At 32.8% G+C, this 21,828-nt stretch overlaps 1 protein-coding gene across 1 annotated transcript in view; it reads left to right on the top strand.

The window, feature by feature from the left end:
• The first annotated feature begins 7,239 nt into the window (after positions 1–7,239).
• LOC130452431 (zinc transporter ZIP13 homolog) overlaps positions 7,240–21,828 on the top strand; it is a 35,176-nt gene continuing 20,587 nt past the window's right edge. Inside the window, exon 1 of the mRNA XM_056791712.1 lies at positions 7,240–7,735. Coding sequence (XP_056647690.1) covers positions 7,522–7,735 — 214 coding nt within the window. The 5' untranslated portion in view covers positions 7,240–7,521. The remainder of the gene's footprint in view (positions 7,736–21,828) is intronic.

Here is a 21,828-nt window from a genome sequence, read left to right as displayed (position 1 = left end):
GGCTTTGGCAACTGATTCAATCGTAAAGGTCTTAATTAGTAGTGAAGAATCAGGACCGTCCCAATACATTTTTCGATATTATTCGAATCTATTTTGTTGCATCAATTTTGAGTTTCTGTACATGTTTATAAAATAACCACATATCATCACAATTTAATAAGACATATATTATGGAATAAGTTCTGTTTTGTTTTCTTCAAATTCATTTGATTGATCATCATATTAATTGTGAGATATTTTCCCTAACGAAGCCATTTCAAAAAGAACAACAATCTAACCCAAAAGGAGATTTTAATCACAGTTTCCAAACGTCATTACAATTTTCGAACTTCGCATTCAATTTCCGATGAAAATTTTAAATCTTTTACATGATTTAGAAGACGTTTTGATTTTTATTACTTTTTCTGCGTTAATTAAGATATTAATTGGGTTATATAAGCGATTCTAGATGCTTAATAATTGTTATTATAATAATATTATAAACGATTTACCTCCTAACACAGATTTTGCACTTAAGTTTCATACTAATAAGCTATTTTTTTGCTGAAATGCAGAAAGTTTAAAACCTCAATTCAAAAAACCAAATGAAAGAACCCGTCAAGTGATGCGCGATATTTTAATCTAAATAAGTAAATTAGTATAGGACTTTTCGGAAACTGTGATCGGGTTGACCCGATCATGATCTGAATGTCCGGAAACTAACCCGAATCACGTTCATTGTTGTTCGAAAACTTATCGAATTAATCGGGACGTTGTCATATGATATGATCCTTTTTACCCTGGAAGACCGCTGGGTAAATGCGGAAAGAAGCAGCGTAGACGTAGGGATGAGACTTAAGAACAAGCAAGAGCGAGTGACTGACATGCGAGAACGGGGTAGATGCGCCATACAAGGCCATAAATACTGTTACGTGGAATATTATTGAAAATGTATTCCTTTTCAGGAATGTATTTCGACCTCCTTCAACTCATCAACTCACGAACGAATGTAAAAAGGGTACTTACAGCCAGTATTATTTTAATTACATAGTCAGTCGTCATACGTCGGTCGAACGCATAGTTAAAATCAAATAACTTTTCCCACATTTTAATATTCATGAACTTAGTGAATGCGAGAGTACTTTTAATCATAATTTGCCAAATAAGTATCCATTTATTAAACAAAGACCTACTAAATCTGATGTTACGTCTCAAAATTGTTGCTCAGATTTTAGTGTTGGATATGGTGGTGGTAGCGATATTGAGAAACAGTTGAAATCACATAAACATAGGCTTTCCGTTAGAGTTGTTGATTACTTTTTTTAAATAATCCTATTCGCCAACTTCCAGAGATTTAGATGTAGCTGTCATAGAATGTGTGTAGGCGTGTCACACAATGACTGCACTTTTAATTTAATCCCAGCATGTTTTAGACAACAATTAAGATGGGCTCAGGCTATTACTGGAATTTTGAAAGAGTTACTTAGCCAGCAATAGTAAAATACCACAATTATACAAAATTGGCTCTTAAATATAGCTCTATATATATTTTCATTTTCGTTGATAACTCGTGTTGATTTTAGGATTCTCTTTTAGAAAAAAAGTTTTAAGAAACAGATCGACCTATTTCGGTCTTTATTACTTACTTACTTACGTACTAACACTTACATATTAAACGTGTCACTAACACTTAACACAACGTAAACTATTCATTTCCAACTAAATTATTCGTGTATCATCTGATTCAATTGAATACTCCATTCAGTTTACTTTTTACTAACACCAAATTGCTTACTCATTACTACGGCTGCTAGACCCTTGTTTCATATAGTGTCATCACATTTAAAAATATTTTCTGGAAAATCTAGTTTGCCGTAAACAAACAGAAAGGTCTTATTAGGAATTGCCTTCATAAACACAAGCCACAAGAAACATAATGTCAATATGCAGATCTTCCAAGAAATACCTCAGTGGACGATTTCGTACCAATATATTTTTTATATCCGTATCACGTTCATAGTGTTCCAACATTTGTCAGTTAATGACTATCTGCTACAATATTGTATTACCGTTTTACCGATAAATGTTAACCGCGCGAAAAGTCAATTTTGCTGATACACCCCATGCCTCTACAATTCCGATAAACTCTTACTCAAATCCTAGCACCAGAGCTCTTACTAAACCAGCTACCAAACTTGTCTTTTTATTTTATTGGAGATCAGATGACCTCTGCCCCAGAAGGATGATGAATCTTTTAGATATAGATATTACAAATATAACAGGATGGCGTATACCCCCATCATAATCTCAAGATCACAAATCGATTGGAGACTCATTTGAATCGTCTAAAAAGAGTCAGAAAAGATCGAAATTTTGCAAATGAAAGCACAAAGAGTAAATTCATACGTGTTTGAAAAATTCATGTTGCATGATTAAAACTTTTGTGTATTCTAGTACACATTCTTTTATATAACTCCTAGTGGAAACTGCAATATGCCTAATCTGGTAATAAGCATTTGTTATGACTGAAATAGAGAATTTATAGAGTGAATGAGGTTCTTTTAATTATTATTATGAATTATGTTAAATTTACTCTAGATAAACTTATTATTGACTCTCCTGTAGACAGGTTGAATGGCAATTGTTACAATCCACGCACTTCAGTGTTAGCTAGCACATTTTGATACCTGGTTGATTTATGATTCCGCCTATTTCTTCCCATATATTATTCCTTCTCTGTACATCGTCGTATTTGGGGTGTTATAGGTCGTACAATTCCTTGTACTGCCCTACTAAAGAAATTAACTATTCTTCATCCATGCTGTACCTAACTTAAAACAACCACACCAGACGTGTATGTAAAACAAGCGCGTGATAGGCGAAAAGAATAGTTGATAAGCGAAGAAAACATTAGTACGATAAAAAATTACCTGAATAAATATTGTTAACATAGATTCGGCTTCTGTTTGGTAATTCACGAACTGCACTCGTTCAGCCGTCTACTTGTTGCGTCTGCCAACGCACACTCAGGCGGGCCGCATTGCAACGAATAACATCGCCACAAAAATACGCCTGGCTAGCGATGCGCCAGTGCGTTGCGATGCGGCCCGGTGCGGTCCACCTGAGGTGTGCGATAGCTCATACAAAATGTATGAAAATGATTCAGGAGGATTTTTGTTATGCGTTGGGGTGTTACGCGGCCCACCTCAGTGTGCGTCTACCTTTTTAATTGTTTGAAGATTTGTAAATATAAAATAATTGAATAACGACAGCACAGTACTGTAAACCATAATAAAACAGTCACAAGCAAGTAATTAGTAATGGAGTCTTTGAATATTTGCTTTGTTCACTGAATTTTAGACTACCTGTATTGAAATGTTTCTTCTGGAAAATATAAAATTTTATCCCCATACCATTATATTCTTCTTCTATTGATTGTTCCTTTTTTGACCATTATTAGTCTTAAACAAATCATGGAGTATTAGCAAGAATTAATGAGTAACGTGTTTTTGCCACTAAATTTAAACTAAAAATTATATCTCGAATTATTGGTGACTCTCACAAATACGAGGGTTGCCTTCACAAATTCACAAAAAGTAATTCAGGAACAAACAAGTTCGAAACAAAATGTTCCATTACTTTTAGAAGTATTCACCCTTGAGGTCTATTCATTTTTGCATACGTTCAAACTAATTATTGAAACATTTTGACCACTTTGAAGCTGATTTTGGAGTAACGTGGTTTTGAAAGTCTTCAACAGCTTCTTGAGGTGATGAAAATTGTTGTTGCAATAGAGAACAAGTTGCAATAGAGAACAAGAAAAAGTCGCGTTTTTTGATCATGTTTATGTATCTATCTGTCTGTAAGTCATACCACAATCTTCTTTAATCCTGTTGCGCACAGCATTGATTTTGGCTGACTTTCTCGAAATTCATGACTGATGGACGCAAGACCATGACGAAATTCTGCAAACCAATAATCATAAGAAATCATCCAATGTAAGCCTTTATGATTGATTTCCACTTTTGCACAAACTTTCACTACAAGGGTTGCTACTTAAGTTTCCAGGAAGACAAATAAAAACAAATACTTATAATTGAATATGACTTTCATGTTTTTCACATATTCTCCATCAAGATCAATACACTTTTGCATGTGTTTGAACCAACTGTCTAAGCATTTTTTCTCTTCCGATTGAGGTACCTCCAAAATATGTGATTTGAACGCATCAACCGCTTCTTCTAGTTGAGCTCGCAATTTATTTTTTTTTTCTGCGGGAATAAGAAGAAAGTATTGGATGCCACAAGGACTGTAAGACGAATGACCCATCAATTCGATTTATTGACTGTTCAAAAACGTTTTGTTCGATTTAGTGGCTCGACATGCTGCTTCAACACCAAAAGAAAGAGCGAGTTGATTAAATATTCAATTATAAACCTATAACTAACCAGTAACCATACTTAGTTACTTATCACTACTTCTAGTCCTATGCTAGAACTCTTATAAACCTTTTACTGATCTTTAATATTAACCTCACTAGGATTAACCTCACTCCATCCACCTCTTCCTCACATCTCACTCTAAATTTACCCCACGCTCCTGATATGTTCGAATTACACATATATGTAATATTTCTATATGGACAGTTTCCACAATTGGAAAGTGTTCCGACTAAGTGAAACAAATAGTGTATCGTTCTTTCCTCCGAGCGCTTCAGTTAGATCTGCGCATCTTTTGCACGCACTATGCATACGCAGTATAGATAAATTGTCCCGAACAAGAGAGAAAATTAATACTGTCGGCACCGTAACGTAGAGACGTTTTTTCCCCATAAGAACTGTCCATATAGGATTATTACATATATGAAATTACGATTCGAATCTGTGGATAGGCAACCATTCATACGTCATGTTTACATTCATTTCGTATATCATCAGTTATCAATTACAACTTGCCCCCGTTATAACTGTTCATATTCCTTAAAAACACCTGCGCATGCTCATTTCAGAACTTAGGTAGTATTTAACTAGTTGGGCTATTGATTTTATAGTTATTTATAAAGGATAATGAACGAATCGAAGTTGTATTGGAGAAAAAAAATCAAAAAAGCTCAAAAATATGGTATAATAAACACGCACATCATTATGCCCGATTCATTTATATACCTACACAAATGAACTTAAAACGATCCTGAAACAAAAGTATATTTGTTTTACTTTTTACTAATATGATTCATAGAATAAAACGTTACAATGTATGTAATGCTTTGTTCCGAATCTAAATTTAAATGCCGCATATCTAATTAAACGAATTAAAGGTATTTACATGAAAAAATATTTATTTATGCTTGGACGGCATTATCACGTCTATTAACCTTTTTTCTTTTAAAGTAATCATAGTAAATATTTTGAAATATAATTCAGTATTAGCACATTTCAATTTCAAACTTTGAAACTTATTGTAGAGCTCAAATTAAAGTAGAATTGACAATACTGGCAACAGTGTAAGAATTCTCCAGTGGAATTGTTTGGCGCTAAGTGAAGTATAGATGAACCACATCCGTAGTCTCTGCTTAGCCGCCATTTTTATAGCATGTATTTTTGTTACCACATGATTTTTATCAATACCTTGATTTTCTACACTGTCTTTTATTATCACACAATCAAATGGTGCCTTAAAACACATATAAAAAATTATATAAATATATAAAAGCCATTCCAAGAACAAAATAAAACAATCAGTTATTGACCCTGAAACATGATAAAATATCTATATCATCTGAAAATATAATCACTTCCCTATAGCATCTAAGCGTGGATTTATCTACGGTTATAGCCTATTTGAATAAGCTCCAGAAAAAAAACATATTTTTTGTTTTCTTTATGTTTATATTCTTAACACCAATTTTTTAACTTGATTTGTTTATATAACATAATCTTGTGTTTATAATTATACTGAATAATATCGTCCTTGAACATATATCCTTATTTTCAATTATCAATGCATCTTATATTTTTATAAAATAGTAGAAAAAATATCAAATATATTATTTCAAGTTATTTCTTTAAATCATGGTATCTATCAATTATCGGAATTTAAAGAATTCAATAATTAATATAAAAATCAAACTGCGTAGTTAACCACATATTAATAATATCTTATATTTATGATAGCCGGCAACACTGGAAACATTGTGACGTGTACGGATAAAAGCAATAAGTGTATTCCACCAATTTGAAATAATAGATAATTCTGATTCGACATTTCATACTTGAATTTTCTCAACATATATGTTTAGTAGTGAAATTTTAGGAGTGAGGAAAGCTGTATAATTTATGATAGACGCTATTACAAAATCATCTTATAGTTCTTCCAATATCAATTGCAGATTATAAAAACCCTTGCCGACAATTTTTTTTGATCTACCATAGGCTTTGATACCTTATTTTATAAATTTAATATTTTTATAAATACTTTTAAAAATATGTATATCTTATGCAAGAAAGTATTCGTTAAAAGGTAATAGAATCATTATAAATGTACCTGCCTGTAAGGGGGTTTGGTTTAAACAGGGTACCAGACATGAATTGGTGAATGGTAGTCAGAATCATCTGAACTAGTGTCATTTGATAACATATTTAACACAGTTTTTCCAAGACTCTTGGCGGCCTGCTGCTAGAACCTTATTTACGAGCTCTACAACCTCTTTACTCAGTTCTGGAGACTGATTACATTTTCGTAATTCTCGTTTTACATTTGCCCTCATCAACTCTATAGGGTTGAATTTGCAAGAGTAAGGAGGTAGTCTGAGAAGAGTATGACCCTATTTTTTGCACAGCTTGTCAATATAATAAATTTCCTCCAACTTTAGACCTTTAATAACAGTAAGCAATTGTTTGTTGGGCCTGTTCATTAAACCACTTTTCAAATAATTTTGCCGTCAGCTTAGTTTTTAATTTTTTTAGCAGATATTAATAAGGCATTAGGCACGAAACTGTCTTTGCTTACAACATTTACTTTTATAATGCGTTTCCTTTTAGAACATGGCCCATTCAAACAGCAATTTTTATTATTGTCAATCCAACCGAAATTTACTACATCGTGACTGTCAAACCATGCTTCATCTACATAAATTATGTCTATTAGAACTTCGGTAGTCTTTTATCTGACGCAAATACTCTTAACAACCATCGAACGGTCTTTAATAACAGAAACCTGTGTTAACGCTGTTCTTACTGTGGTGGAATAAATGGGACAATCGTATTCCTTCTCACCAGATGATCGCCGCGTGAATGGAGGGGATTTATCCGTCAAAAACACGTTAGAGTTCTAGTTACTATCCAAGAATATTTGTTATGAACTATCAAACGTATCGTATAAGATGAGTGCTCGTTAATGAGGGTTTCATAATATTATAATAGACTATATCTCATGCTCGGCTCAATCTCAGTGTAGATTAGTCGGCATAAAAACAACAATTCACAAGCACTATCGGTGAGATCGTGGGTGATTATAAATTAATTTTCTCGCTTTATACACAAAATGACATTGCTAGGAAACGCTTTCGTGTGTGCAACAGACAATAATAGCACAAATTTTGAAGATCCCTATAAGGATTTAGTGCCGGATTGGATTTGTGCCCTAGAATATGTTCCTTGGTGTTGGGCCATATTTGGTTCTCTCCTTGTTGGACTCAGTGGAGTTTTGCCGCTCCTTGTCATTCCCATTGACCAATCCGACAATTTGAAGCAAGGAGGTTAGAATTAATTTTGTTTTATATTAATTAAGTAAATATTGTTTATTAAACTATTATCTGATAAATAATGATAAATAAAAATATAATTTCATTCAACATATATATTCAAAAATCAAGTTTTATAATGCTTCTCAGAATTTGATGTAGGTTATTGTCTATTTGTAAGTTCAATAGCTTTATACAAATGCATTACGATTTCCTATATTTCTAAAATTAATCGAATCTTTTTAATATTTCCATTGGGATATACGAGTAGTAACTCAATAGATCTTAGGTGTTCAGGAATTCACCAGGTTTGTACTGGTTGAAACATGTTTTTCTCTGTGGGTACAAACTTCTGTACAATAAACCAATGAATAAAAGTGTAAAAAATGTAAGATTATGTATTCATTAACAAAAGTCAGAAATCATTAGATTTTAGCATAGGAAAATCCAGTAACAAATTATTAGTCTAGGTCTATCATCTATGGAATTATTAGAGACAAGTGTTACTGACAAAATTAAACAATTAAATTTTCTACAACAAGTATAAAACATGTATGAAATTAAATCATTTAAACGAGCAGTTTAATAATGAAATAGAAAGCACTTCTATCTGAAATAATGATCATTTGTGACAGTAATGAATGGTTGAAAGGCTTTAAGATTTAGTGAACTGAAGACCTTCTAGTTTTTTCTGATCACTGGTTTACTTCAAATATCTTTCAGATAAAACTTTCATATTCATACCAAGTGGTGTTATCAATATTTTGAAAACTTGATATAGAAAAAAATGAACAATATATCCTTCTATCAATGGTAGCATTAAAATAAATATTCTCTAGGGTTGCAAATATGCAAGAAAACTTTGACTTTTATCAAGCAAACCACCATTGTTTTATAATAGTGTAATTAAGATAACAGAACCATCACAACCATAATAGAATGAAGGGATTTTAAAATTAACAGCAGTTGAATTATGAGGCTTTTGTGCTCAAAGACAATCAATCACTAGTTTCTATACTGAACACACTATACACCAACACTCACAATTACAGTGTCTGAGAGTAAGTAAACCATTTACCTTCAGTCTTTGAAGTATGAATATCACCATAGAAATTCCATCTTAATCACTAGTTTCGTTATTTCTGTATGCTTTTCTTCCTCTTTCAAAACACATAGGTGAGTTTTCATAAAACTATATGTCACAGAGAAAAAGCATTAGAAACCTAATGAATATTTTTATTTTGAGAGGTCAGATAACTCTTATCCTGTCATATTCGATTGAATTTACCATATACCATGTATTACCATACATTAAAAGAAAAGTTAAATGCTAATTTGAAATTGTTTCGATATTGAATATTGAGAAGATATTAATTTTTACCATACAATATGGAATTGGATGGGATTAGTTTTAGCACAGATAAATCAAATGGAGAATAAGACAATATCTATATTTTAGGATATAAATGGAAGATTCTTGTTGCTGAAGTTCTCAAAATTGCAGTTTTCTGTAGTCTCCTATTCCATTGGTGAAAATTATTTTTATTCTCTATAGGGTAATATCTGGAAAACCATCCTATCTTGAACATTAGACATCTTTACAAAAATTATTATGTAAAAACTTATAAATTTCTTTGTTTAATTAACTAAATTAGATTACACACTAGACTGTAACTACTGGACCATGAGCGATATGGAAATTATGTTTCGACAGCATCAATTTCAAGTACTTGTTCAGTAGTAGTTCTAGACAAGCAAAAATATTTTGAATAAATTTTGGATTATATGGATCCGCAAATATAGAATATTTGTCACCTTGTTAATGCAAGTTAATACATAAATAGATAATATTTATTTTGTATAATATAATGTCCTAATTGAATTTCTCCTTGTCTTTTTTTTCGTTAATTTTTATTAATTAATTAATTTTTTCGTTTTAATAAAAAGTTGTTTTTTAAGCCTCTATAAGGTATATGTTCGGAGTGGAAAAGTTGTAATGACCAAAGGAAGGGGAGCAGTTTCATGAACAAAGTAATAAGCATCACATTTTAAATATAAAATAGAAGTATTTCAGTGAAATTGCATTTTGACGTTTCTAATCAGTTCATTACTCTTTGATATTCTGACAATAATAATTACTATCACATTTGTTATGAATTGACCATGTTAGATTATGCTGAATCACCTTAGTTATCAACCAACAATAAACAATAGTAATTATAAACTGTTTATTCCTGTTGATATTGGAAAGGCTAGAAAAAGAGCTACATTTGAATTTTACTGAAAAAATCTGCTTAGCAGTATATTATTGCAAATTCTAATTTTCTCAAGTGGTTGATAAAAAAATGTAGAAGGAAACTTCAATGAACTCGTCTGTTTTGGCATTTAGGAAAGAAATCAAAAATATTGAATTATCTAATGTAACCATAATTTGAAATGGATACTTTCTTCTTTTCCCCATATTAATATATGACAATTAAGGATGGAAAATAAGAGTTAAAACGAATTGTATTTTGATATTAATGTAGTAGGTGATCTATTGATTCATCTAATTATCGGAATTGTACATTAATAATATTAACCATCGTTAATTATTAAATAATGTACACAGGGTATCTTAATTTATAGTGAAATATCGTTGTTGATTGTTGATTTACCAATTAAAAAATGCACCTCAACATTTCATGGTTCACTCTTAAAAACTTTGATTTTTAATTATTTTCATAAAAAGAAGTCCAAAGGATTGAGATCGGGGGGTATCGATGGCCATATAATAGGTTTCTTTCTACTTAACCCTTGTCGGTGCAGCATCGAGATACTCACGAACAGGTCCCATAACTTGATATCCTGTAATCTCTTCCCAAATAACATTTTTCTGGGTGTAAAGTAAAGCCTTCAATCATCCACTGTGGATGCTCATCCGTTCAACATAGACTTGTTGACTTACTTATCATTTAAAACAGATGTATATTAATCAGAAAACAAAATTCTCCTAAATAATTGTCTTATGATTTATTTTTAAAATATATGGAGTTTGCTGACCTGAAGAGTTGTGTAATTTATTAGATCAATAGATAAATCATTTATTCCACAAATTTTAAAAACTAAAACCAAAATAAGGCGTATTGTATTACTGAAAAATATATTGATTATTGTGATGAATACACTGCATCACGCCCTTTTGCTATTATTCATCGACATTTGTTTCTGAAACATTCAAGTTATAAATGCGCTGCGAATACAGTTGGTATGAATACGTTTTGAAGGTGTTCCTTTGCTTTTTTCTGTTAGGTATACTCTATCAAACTTTGAAGATAGTTGTTAAAAGTTGTTGTTGTTGAAGTTGTTAAAAAGCAAAAAAATGCATAAGTGCATCAAGTTTTGTTGAATTATTCTTATATAAAAATAAAGTTGTTTGATGATTGACAAGTACAATAAATATTCCAAGTTATCAATTGGTTGAGAGAGAAAGAGAGAGAGAAATATTTTATTGTCAAAAAATTGTTACAATTTGTAGACAAAAGCTTCTAAAAACTAAAAAACAAACATAAAAATAACTAAATAAAGATACAGATTTGAATTGGCAAGTGATTGTGCATTTTTTTACATTGTAAAATATTGAGCTCTTAACTAATTCTGAACGTGGACTACGCAACGTCCTTTCTGAAATTGGAGAAGTGTGCGTACTAATTAGTCAAACGGATTCTAAGATGAATAAGGAAGGAATCCTGCTGTTTAGTCCGAGCAAAAATCTAACAGCTCTCTCTAATTGAGTCGCACCACACGTACGAATAGGCGAGTCTCCTATTATAATAAATATTTTTAGCAACTTTTATTATCTTATGATAAATTGATATCAGCATACAAAATTGTATCCCGGGTACTTCTGGCTTCTGTACCTAAAGATTAAATCGAAACATTATTTTTATGAATTGACTTAATCGGTATATTTTTTCCTCAAAGTAACCAAAGTAAACCAATTTAGCTTTTCTGTGACTTCATAATTTTTTTTAATTTAAACGTTATACTGCTATTGCACACGATCCTACATTTCTCGTAACAAAATTGCGCGATAATATTGATATATAAAATAGTAAACAACAGTATTCAATCTTTACACACGGCAGCGCATGAGACACTCGTGTGCAACAGTTCATCGAGTTCAACGTTAAAAAACTCAACTCTATTGTTGGCAATGTGCGATGTTTGGTTCATATGCAAAAATATTTTTCCTGGTTGTTGTTTACTAGCTGCGGTGCGGTGTTGTCGTGTAAAAAAATTAATTGGAGAAAGTTTGTTTTTACTGAAGCGTTTGGTTTATGGTTTCGTAATCACACTAGATATTATCATGATAATAACCCTGTAATGTATCTTTGCCCTAACCCATGATGGTTGATCATATTCGTTGTATTAAAACATCAAAACTTCTTTGAATTAAACTATTTATCAGATAAAAACAAGTAGTTAAACGTGGTTTCAATAATCCGACGACCATACTCGAATTAACGCCAGAATATTAAGACTTCGATCTGTTTACAGACCACTCTTAAATACTGAAAATTCCTATTGTATGAAAGGTTATAATTATCTATATTATATATATGGTTTTTAGAGCCACGTCGATACAAAATAAAGAACATACTTTGATACTCAAGTGTCCAAGAGAAATCTGGAATGACATCAATGATGTGGGTACCCATTAAGATCGTGTACCATAAATCTTAATGAATACAATAAACCTTGAATATTGAATAGCTTAATTTTTGAATCTTCAGTCATATTAATATAAGATAAAAATTTGGTAATGGAGGGTAAAAATAAGGAGCTTTTGTATCCTTCAACTAAATGAGTAAAATATCACAATGGTTCGCATCGGGGGTGAGTTTAATTTACACACTATCTTTGTCTGGGTTACATTTGTACAATGTTTTTAAATTTAAATAATTTTAAATGGGAAATCATTAAGTCAAAACGAACAATATGTCGTATATCTTCCCTGAAGTCCTGATAAAAGTGCCATTTGTAGCTATTTTAATCTGTTTTATATAAAAAGAGGCGCATATTTTTCTAGGTTTCTTTCATTGTCATTAAATGAGCAACTGGTATAAATGGTTTTAAATTTCAATTATGTGATAACATGACTATATTTCGTTGTATTCATGATACAATTCACAAAAAAATGCTTGTTATCAGACTTCCTGCATTGAATCATCAATATCACAACTGACACATAACGAATCTTTAGACGGGATCCAAAAAGTTCTGACTATTGCTCTAACAACCTCAAATCACGGACTAAATCATTAAATTCATTTTAAATAATGAAATGTGGTTCGCTGTAACTGGAACCAGGCGTGAGTTTGATACACTGTTCCTCGAAGCTTCTTGAAAATGAGTTATTATTTTCCAAAAGTATATATTAGCAATCCAAAGATGCTGTCGATGTTTGTACGTATGCATTGGGAAAAACAGGTGTCATGACAGATGGCAAATTTGGATGTTCGATAGTACCCTTTTCTTTTTTCCTCATGCAAAAATGACAAACAAAATGGTTAGTGGGTTGTCGCTATGCTACTGAACTGCAATACTGTATACTTTTTTCTCTTCCACACATGGTAACCCATATTTTGTCTTGATACATGAAATTGGACTTTTTCACATTTTCAGAAAAAATGACTTTGACCATAAATTTTCCACAAATATAACAAAACTTGTTAGGAAAAAATTCACAACTGTGGCTCGTAAGACTTATTGTGGTTTTTAAAGTTTTTTCTATACAGAACCATTCACTTTATAACTCAAATGTAAACTTAGAAAAATATTAAACAACCCACAATATAAAAACTTACTACTCACACTACAACTACTGCTCACAAATCCGTGCATATTCAATTACCCTTCATAAAATGAACTACTATTTGGAAGGTACTAACATTATAAATATATTTGTTTGAAATGTGCTAAAAAACTTGTGTAGGCCAGTGTAATCAGGTTGAAAGATTTCTGAGAAAAGTATCTGCATATTTCTTGAACTTGAAATTTTTGTTTTCGTTTCACTTTTTGGTTGATACTTTATACTAAATAAGCAACTGAACAAATAATTAATAAATATTCGGCGTATCCTTTGCGGTGAATATTAAGCGTTCGTTGTTCTTGAGCGAAGATGTTTACCTTGGTATACAAAACAGTATGTTTCACCTTAGTCATCATAACTGAGGCTATAATAAGTTGTATTTTGATTTTTGCTGTGGCAGATTGTTATTAAATATTAATAAGTAAACAATATATGCTTTTGGCGCGTAAAATTAACGTATTGCTTAAAAAATGGAAGAAATCCGCTTGAGAACAATATTTAAATGCAAATTGATCAACAGCTTCAATTTCCCAACTTTTTCCCAATTAATAATATTCAAACCCTTCCATTCTGATTGATTCCTATATCAATCAATACAAACCTTAATACACTGATTACACTACCACTACACTTACATTCACAATTACACTATCTGACAGTGTATTTGTGAGTGTTGTTTTAGTGATAGTGTAAAAAGTGTGTTCAGCATGATTATCATCAAAGCTTCCAAAATTGCCAACTTAGTAAAAACCTTGATATGTTTAAAAAAAACTGGAGCTCCAATTAAATTGATTGAACAGTCTTTTTTTTTAAGAAATAAAAAAACTATCATAACCACTATATCATATTGACTGACGCTTTCAAATCATCAGACGTTACAGGAGCAACCTTGTTCATCCAAATACATTCTTCAAATTTAAGTTCAATCCCGTCAGGTCTCTGCAGGATTATATACAATACTGTAACCACCCATTCATATCAAAAACCATCTGATTTTGATAATGCAGGTTCTAAGAAATTGTTTCACTACAAATACTGCATTACAGCAAGAATGTGTTCATTGCTATAATTACCTTATAAATTAAGATACAATGCGTCGAAGACTGGTAGAAAGCAGCCTTACTTTGTATAGATCCGCAAGTGGTTCTCTTCTAACCATGAACTACCGCAGGCATCGTTAAAAACATTCAAATTGGGACCACACAGTCATAATACAGTCAGTTTGATATTATGGAGCTGAGGTCTGAACACTAACAAAACACACCCAGAAGAAGTTAATAACATTTTAAAATAAAATGTTATGGAGGTTATATGAGCCAGTTTTCGAAGGAGGAGTAAGAAGAATATTGAAAAACAAAAATCAGGTACAGACGACCAGATACTGTGGCTAGGCTCTGTAAGAAGAAGGGATGAAGAGGCAACAATAATAAGAGTGTGGAGAGGTCAACCAGAAGAGAGGCGTACACTGGGAAAACCAAGAGCAAGATGGAATTACCAAGAGAGTGAAGATGTAAGGAGACTTAATGAAGAAGTAGACATAACTGAGGATAAAAAATTATAGAGGCAACTTGTTGGAGAGGCCAAAAATCAATTTGGATTTGAGTAGTAGTAGTCAATATAAATGGCACCAATTTCAGCAATTTTTGAGTTTATATTTGCCAATGGTATAAGCGAGTCGTTCTGAAGATTTATCGTATGGAGATCTTTTCGACTATATGTTTTTGACAGACAATGAAAGAGTTAGACATGTACGAAGAGTCTGCACCATCTTTCACCACCGTAAAATTTAGGACAGCTGAATTCAAACATGGCCGTATCAGCTTGACTGATGACGAAGCTACGGGACAGTCAAAAACTGCCAGAACCTGCGATATAGTATTAAAAATTTCCATATGGTACTAGATGACCATAGGACTAAGATAAGAGAGGCAAATAAAAAGATCGGATTCAACATATACTGACTGAAGAATTATGCATGAGTAAGCTATCCACGCATTGAGTGCCACGTTAGCTCACTTTGGAGTAGTATTTTCTCCGTCGATTCCTAACTGTAGCTGAAACCTGGATCCATCACTACACTCCTAATACGAAAAAATAGTTAAGACTGCAAATGGTCCATATGCTCCGAAAAAGGCAAAGACGGTTTCATCGACTGAAAAAATAATAACGATTGTTTTTTTGGATTGTGTTAGTAGATTAAAATATCATTGCTTAATAACGTAAAAGTAGAAAAAGCGACCACATTTGAGCTTTTCCATCATGATAACGCATCTTCTTATATTCCCGTGATCGGCACGGCTAAAATTCATGAACTGTACTTCGAATTAGTGGACCACCAGATCGGGACCCAGCTACTTTTTCCTGTTTCCTAACCGTAAAGTTGCACTTACATACGTAAACGCCTGAATGATAGCAATTATTACCTCAGGCTGAGGTCGGAAACTTTTCAGACAACCCTCGTATTCATTCAATTTTTTTAAACGATTACTTAACAGTTCCGGGTTAGGTCAGTAATTAATATTATGAAATAAAAATGTCAATATTTATTAATAATAATCGATACGTTTGAGTAAATAAGAATGAACTTTCACTTTCGTGAGAATTGTAGTGTTTTCGGATAGGTACAATATTGGCCTTTAGATATTTTTGGAAAGCGCAACTTTTAATTATACCTAAATTACTTTGTCGATTGACTGAATTATTGACAAAGTCATCAAAAAGATTCCAATTCATCAACACAGAAATGAGTCAAAATTTATATAACATATATAAAAGTAACATTTGAAAAGTTCATTTCAAACTGAAGCAGAAATAGGTTCAAGGTCCCATGTTATCGTTTTATTTATACACTCTTTGTTTGTACACGATTTTTCAAAGCGCATTGCTGAACAAACAGTTTTGTATGCAGACGATAATCTTTTGATGCAGATCTAGCCAACAGAAAAAGTTATATTAGTTAAATTAATAAATAATTATGTACTTTTAGAAGGCATATCGCCTGATTATCTATCTATACTGGAATATCCTCTCGTCTTCGTCCATTCGTCCAGGAATAATATCAAAAAGATCTTGGACGACGTATTCAATACTTTTAAGGATTTCGATTCTTTTATAAGAATTGAAAACAATGTAACTCGTCATTAACTTGCGATCTAGCCACTTCGGTCCGCGTTTCAAAACTGTAATCTGACCCCCGCTACAAAGTTGCACATTCCTGCCCTCTACTTCATTCACATCAGTTCGAATGCTTCACAGACTTCAGGCTTCGAAACAACTACTAGAGTTAGAAGTATCCTAATGGAAAAGTAGAGGCCCTGATTGATTCCTTGATTTTAGTTGCCTGTGTAGATGTAATTTCCCTATCTGAAATATTATTTCTGTATTTCGGAAATCTTCACCAATGTGGAGTCAGTGCCTTTGGGAACGAGTATTTTCTTGATTTTCATTGCGTTTAACAGCAACTTGACGTTCTTTCACTGGTTTATTTTATTTATAATCATGCACAAAACTTAGACCCGTAGCTTCAAGTTGATGCCTTAATTTTTCGTGTGAAACTCATAATAAAGATTATTTTCAGCTTTTACTGTTGAACTCCTAGAAATTTGTTCGAGTCAAAAAAATAGGGATTTGTAAAAATAATTGTTTTGTTTCTACGGCAAATCTGCGTACTTGGGTTAATTTGTAACTGTAACTTGATTAAGAAGATAATAAGGCACATGGAAAACTACGGAAAGGTTCTAATACTACTAAAAATGAATAAAAAACCCGTTCCATGGCAGAGTTTCCAATAAATTTCAATAGAAAAATAAATTGGAGGTTATAAGAAATAACAACGTACTTTAATGCTTGTCTTTACGATTATTTTCAACCAAGTTATCAAAATTTGTTTCTCCGTACTGCAGCAAAATATGCAGGCAATCTTACATCCTGAGCAAGAGTAAACATTTTTGGAGTGAAGTGAATTTTTTGTCTTCCGTCGCCCATGTTTTGGTAAACCATCCATTATGCAGATAATACGAGGATGGTCCCAGAAGTACCTGGCCCAATAAAGAAACCACAACATTTTTCAACATAATCTCCTTTTGGCTCCATATACTTTTCCCAGCGATGTTCAATAAGTTCGATACCCTTTTTATAATAAGAATCGTCAAGCTCCTCAACATAGCCATTAACTGCTGACATCGCCTCTTCATTGTTGGAAAATCTTTGACCACCGAGCCAAGTCTGGTAATAGAAAATAATCCGAGGGGGCTATATCTGGCGAATACGGTGCATGAGGTAACAATTCAAACTTTAATTCATTAATTTTGGCCATTGCAATAACGGATGTGTGAGCTGGTGCATTGTTTTCATGGAAAAACAATTTCTTCATAACCAAATGCGTCCATTTTTACTTGATTTCTTAATCAAATGTTGCCTACAGATGGAACGGTCTTTGCCTTCTTTGGAGCCTGTTCACTCTTTCCAGTCCAGTGTTTTTATTGTTTTTTATTTCTGTGAAACGTTGCCAAACACAGCTTTCTCATGTCCAAATTTTCATTTAATATGCGATGTACCGCACTTTTTTAAACGTCTACTTTGTCTGCTAGATCGCGCACTTTCAGTCGACGATCATCCAGAAGGCTCTAGAATTTCTAGAATCGTCACTTCATTTGGTTGACCACATTTTACTGTTGATAACGAACGAGTAGTCTCACCCAGAATAGAATCTAGTTCAGCTTTTATATTGGTTGGGCTGATTCCTTTAAAATAAAAGTATCATATCACATAAAGAAGACCAATTTTTTCCACATTTACGAATTCATTGAAAACGTTTAATATTGATGGCTACTAAACAAATACTAAACAACGAGGCGTTGTCAAACATGAAACATATGCTGTATAGATTGTGTATTTTCTAATACAGTGGTATTTTTCAAGAAACTACCGCCATCTCTCGGTCAGGCCAGGTACTTCTGGGACCAACACTTTTTCACCACACAATCTTATTTACATTTACATACGTACAAGTTTTTCACAGGAGGCTCGATAGTTGGTAAGTAACGAATGAGCAAAGTTTATTTAAAAATAAACGAACATTACACTCGACGCCAATGTAGAATTAGATGAACGTGAAAAAGCAATAATCGAATGTTTTAACCACACGAACTCTGTTTCATATGCTAAAATGAAATACTTATAATTATTATTCATGTATGTCGTCGGAATCAACAAAATACAAGACAAGACAGCAATTATTTGGGAAATCAATTTACGATGAAGGATTGAACATACATGGAGAATTCATGATTCACTTGAACTTTATCCAGATTATTACGTAGAAGTGACAAAGCTAATTTTGCGATATGCAAAATAAAATTGCAGTGTTAAGACACTTGAATAGATTATATTTCAGTTAAGAAAACGTCTCTTCTTTAACGACATATTTGGCTACTACTCAACTATTATGATTATCATAAGATTAAAAAGAACATTATCATGTCACGAAAACAATGACCAGGAAAAATATGAAGTGGTATTAATCTTATCAACATAAACTTAACCTCAATTGCCCCATATATTGTTGCGAATAATAAAGTACCTAGATAAATGTAAAAATTGCCATGCTGCCTTTTTTAAATGAGTATATTTGATGGAGCATTTCAACGCCCTATACGGTGATCTGTATACGATGTGGGCGAGGATGCCCTACTTTTTTCCCTAGGTGCTTATACAATTTTTTCTCTCGCCGGGATGAAGAGTTCGCCCTTGACGTATTCTAATGAACAAAAGGGGTGCAGGGGCGAGAGTACACATTTTCATAAACAATTCGTTGCTATGATACCGGAAGCAAAAGAAAATTCTTCCCGGGAGATAATACGCCACTTTTGACCTGCATTCCAGGGACGACAAACGAACTTTTCATCCCGGCGAGAGAAAAAATTATATTACAATATTCAAGTTAGAAAAATATAGAAATGAAAGTTGTATTTCGATATTAGTAGACTATGTTGTATTTATAGCGACAATTAGACATGCGTTGCAAAGGGCCACTTGACATGATGCAAGACAACGTGCAATGCAATGCAAGACACAATATTTCTTGGTCAAAAGCATGCGCAGATGAAGTTCAGCTGATTCTTTCTTACAAAATCTCGCACTTGTAACATGCATTAAATACAACACTGCGAAACGCCACTATCAGCAGTTGAAACCAAAGGAAATATTTTATATAATGCAAATAGTGGGGGCCGGGGCTTCTTAGGCTATGATCTCCTATAAACGCCGTCGGCTGCGTACAGCGTCACACCGTACGCCGCTGTACATCTCTTACTATAGAAATATACTCTTGTGCTCTCTTTCACACGCTGCTGTTGGCGTTTGGACACCGTAGATGGCTTTCAAACGCTTTGCGTCGCGTCTGTAGTTATTTCGATTGCAGTGTAAACGTCGTATCTGGCGAAATTCTATAAAGAAAAAGCGAATTATTGATTGGATCTGTCCAATGTTATTGTGCATTATACAATAAAAGTGACAAGCAACTACACTAGCTTTAAGATATGTTTGAATTGTTCTTGATTGACAAGAAAATATTTAATAAATTTAGTAGCGTTGCCTTTCAAGTGCTTCATAATCAAAATATGGAAACGTCCTTCTTTCTTCTTCTTCATAAGTAATCGGTGTCTTGTTGCTCTAAGTTTTGCCAGATCTATCTCCTCTTCAAGTAACATAAGCGCCTAACCAAAAGTATCGAATTTATATCCATTTTATACTACACGACTACAAGCTAGCACTGTTTGTCGATTGCTATTACTTGTGAACAAGACGTTGTCGTTTGCGTATGAAATGTATTGACCGCTGACGCTGTGCCTGGCGTTTCAGGCATCGATCAGAACGTTGACGCCCAAGTCGGACGCCGCATATAGCATTTAATAGGAAACCGAGGCCTTAAAAATTATCATCTGGCTTATTTATACTTTTTATAGTTCTTTAAGTAAAAATGTATTACGTTTATCATGGTATTAAATCGTTTCATACTTTATTTTGATTTGAATTCCGTAAAGATTATTTGTTCATAGTCAAAATTTCAAAAGTGTACCTATTTCAACAAACATATTTAAATTCTACAGATCATTCTAGAATTTTTCATTTGATTAATTTTGTATTAATTTCGTAACAAAAAATTTGGTTTCAAACTTGGCAAGCGAGTCAAATTAAATTGTCAACCTAATTCGTGTAATTGTGAATTGCAAAACTGATTGGGTATAAGTGTTACTTTTTTGCTTCAATGAACAATCCAATTGAGTAACAACACAATGAAATTATTACACTAATAATGTTGGTAAAGAAAAAACATCTTTCAATTATGAATAAAATAACAGAATGATTGATATTAAGACACTGAAAAAGAAAAGGAATCATTTAATATATAATTTTTGCCATATATTAATCTTAGAATCCCGGTTATGTACAATTGATTAAATTTGACGCATCGAAGTACTCCTCATACACACGTGTGAAGTTATCCACGGATATGTGTCACGCATATTTCTGAATATACTGAACTTTGATGAAATAATGTTAATAGAGGAGACACATTATAACAGGCTATAGCATTTTATTTCCAAAAATTGAGGATTAAGTGAATAAAAAAATTTTAAATACGTATTGTAGGTGCGCTGGCCGTTTTTTTTCAACCTCTAATTGACTATAAATAAAAGACAAGTTCATATAAAACAATAATTATGTTACCAAAAAATTGGTACACTTACGGTTACTTTTCGACATAATGACCAAAGATATTGAGACATTTGTTATATCTGTGGACAAGCTTTTCAATACCCTGTTAAAGAAAGTTGCCGCCAATGAATTCAAGTAGAGTACAAAACAGACCTTAAAACTTTCGGAAATTCCCTAGACAAAGTAGTAATGATGAATCTGCGGTTTTCTTTAACCATTCTGTCAACTCGTTGAATCAGGTCATCTGAAACGACAGATTTGCGTCCTTGGCCCTCTTCATCATGAACATCATTACGGCCATCTTTAAATTTTAAACACCATTTCCCCATACACACGACTCATTCTTCGATGGATTTCTGCAGCCTTCAGTCTATAGAATCACGAATCACACTCGCAATTCACACTTGGCGGGAACATCAATAATGGCGGACATGTTTACGTGGCTGTAGCACAACGCCGACTGGCGCCTGAATGTCAACTATGGCGGAGTCTGTAGTGCGAGATCTTTGCAGTCGCTTACAGCGCATGCCCGCGT

Source organism: Diorhabda sublineata, chromosome 1, assembly GCF_026230105.1.
Source record: "Diorhabda sublineata isolate icDioSubl1.1 chromosome 1, icDioSubl1.1, whole genome shotgun sequence".
Taxonomy (NCBI): domain Eukaryota; kingdom Metazoa; phylum Arthropoda; class Insecta; order Coleoptera; family Chrysomelidae; genus Diorhabda; species Diorhabda sublineata.
The sequence above is the reverse complement of the archived record's forward strand: the minus strand, read 5'-3'. Positions and strand labels throughout refer to the sequence as shown.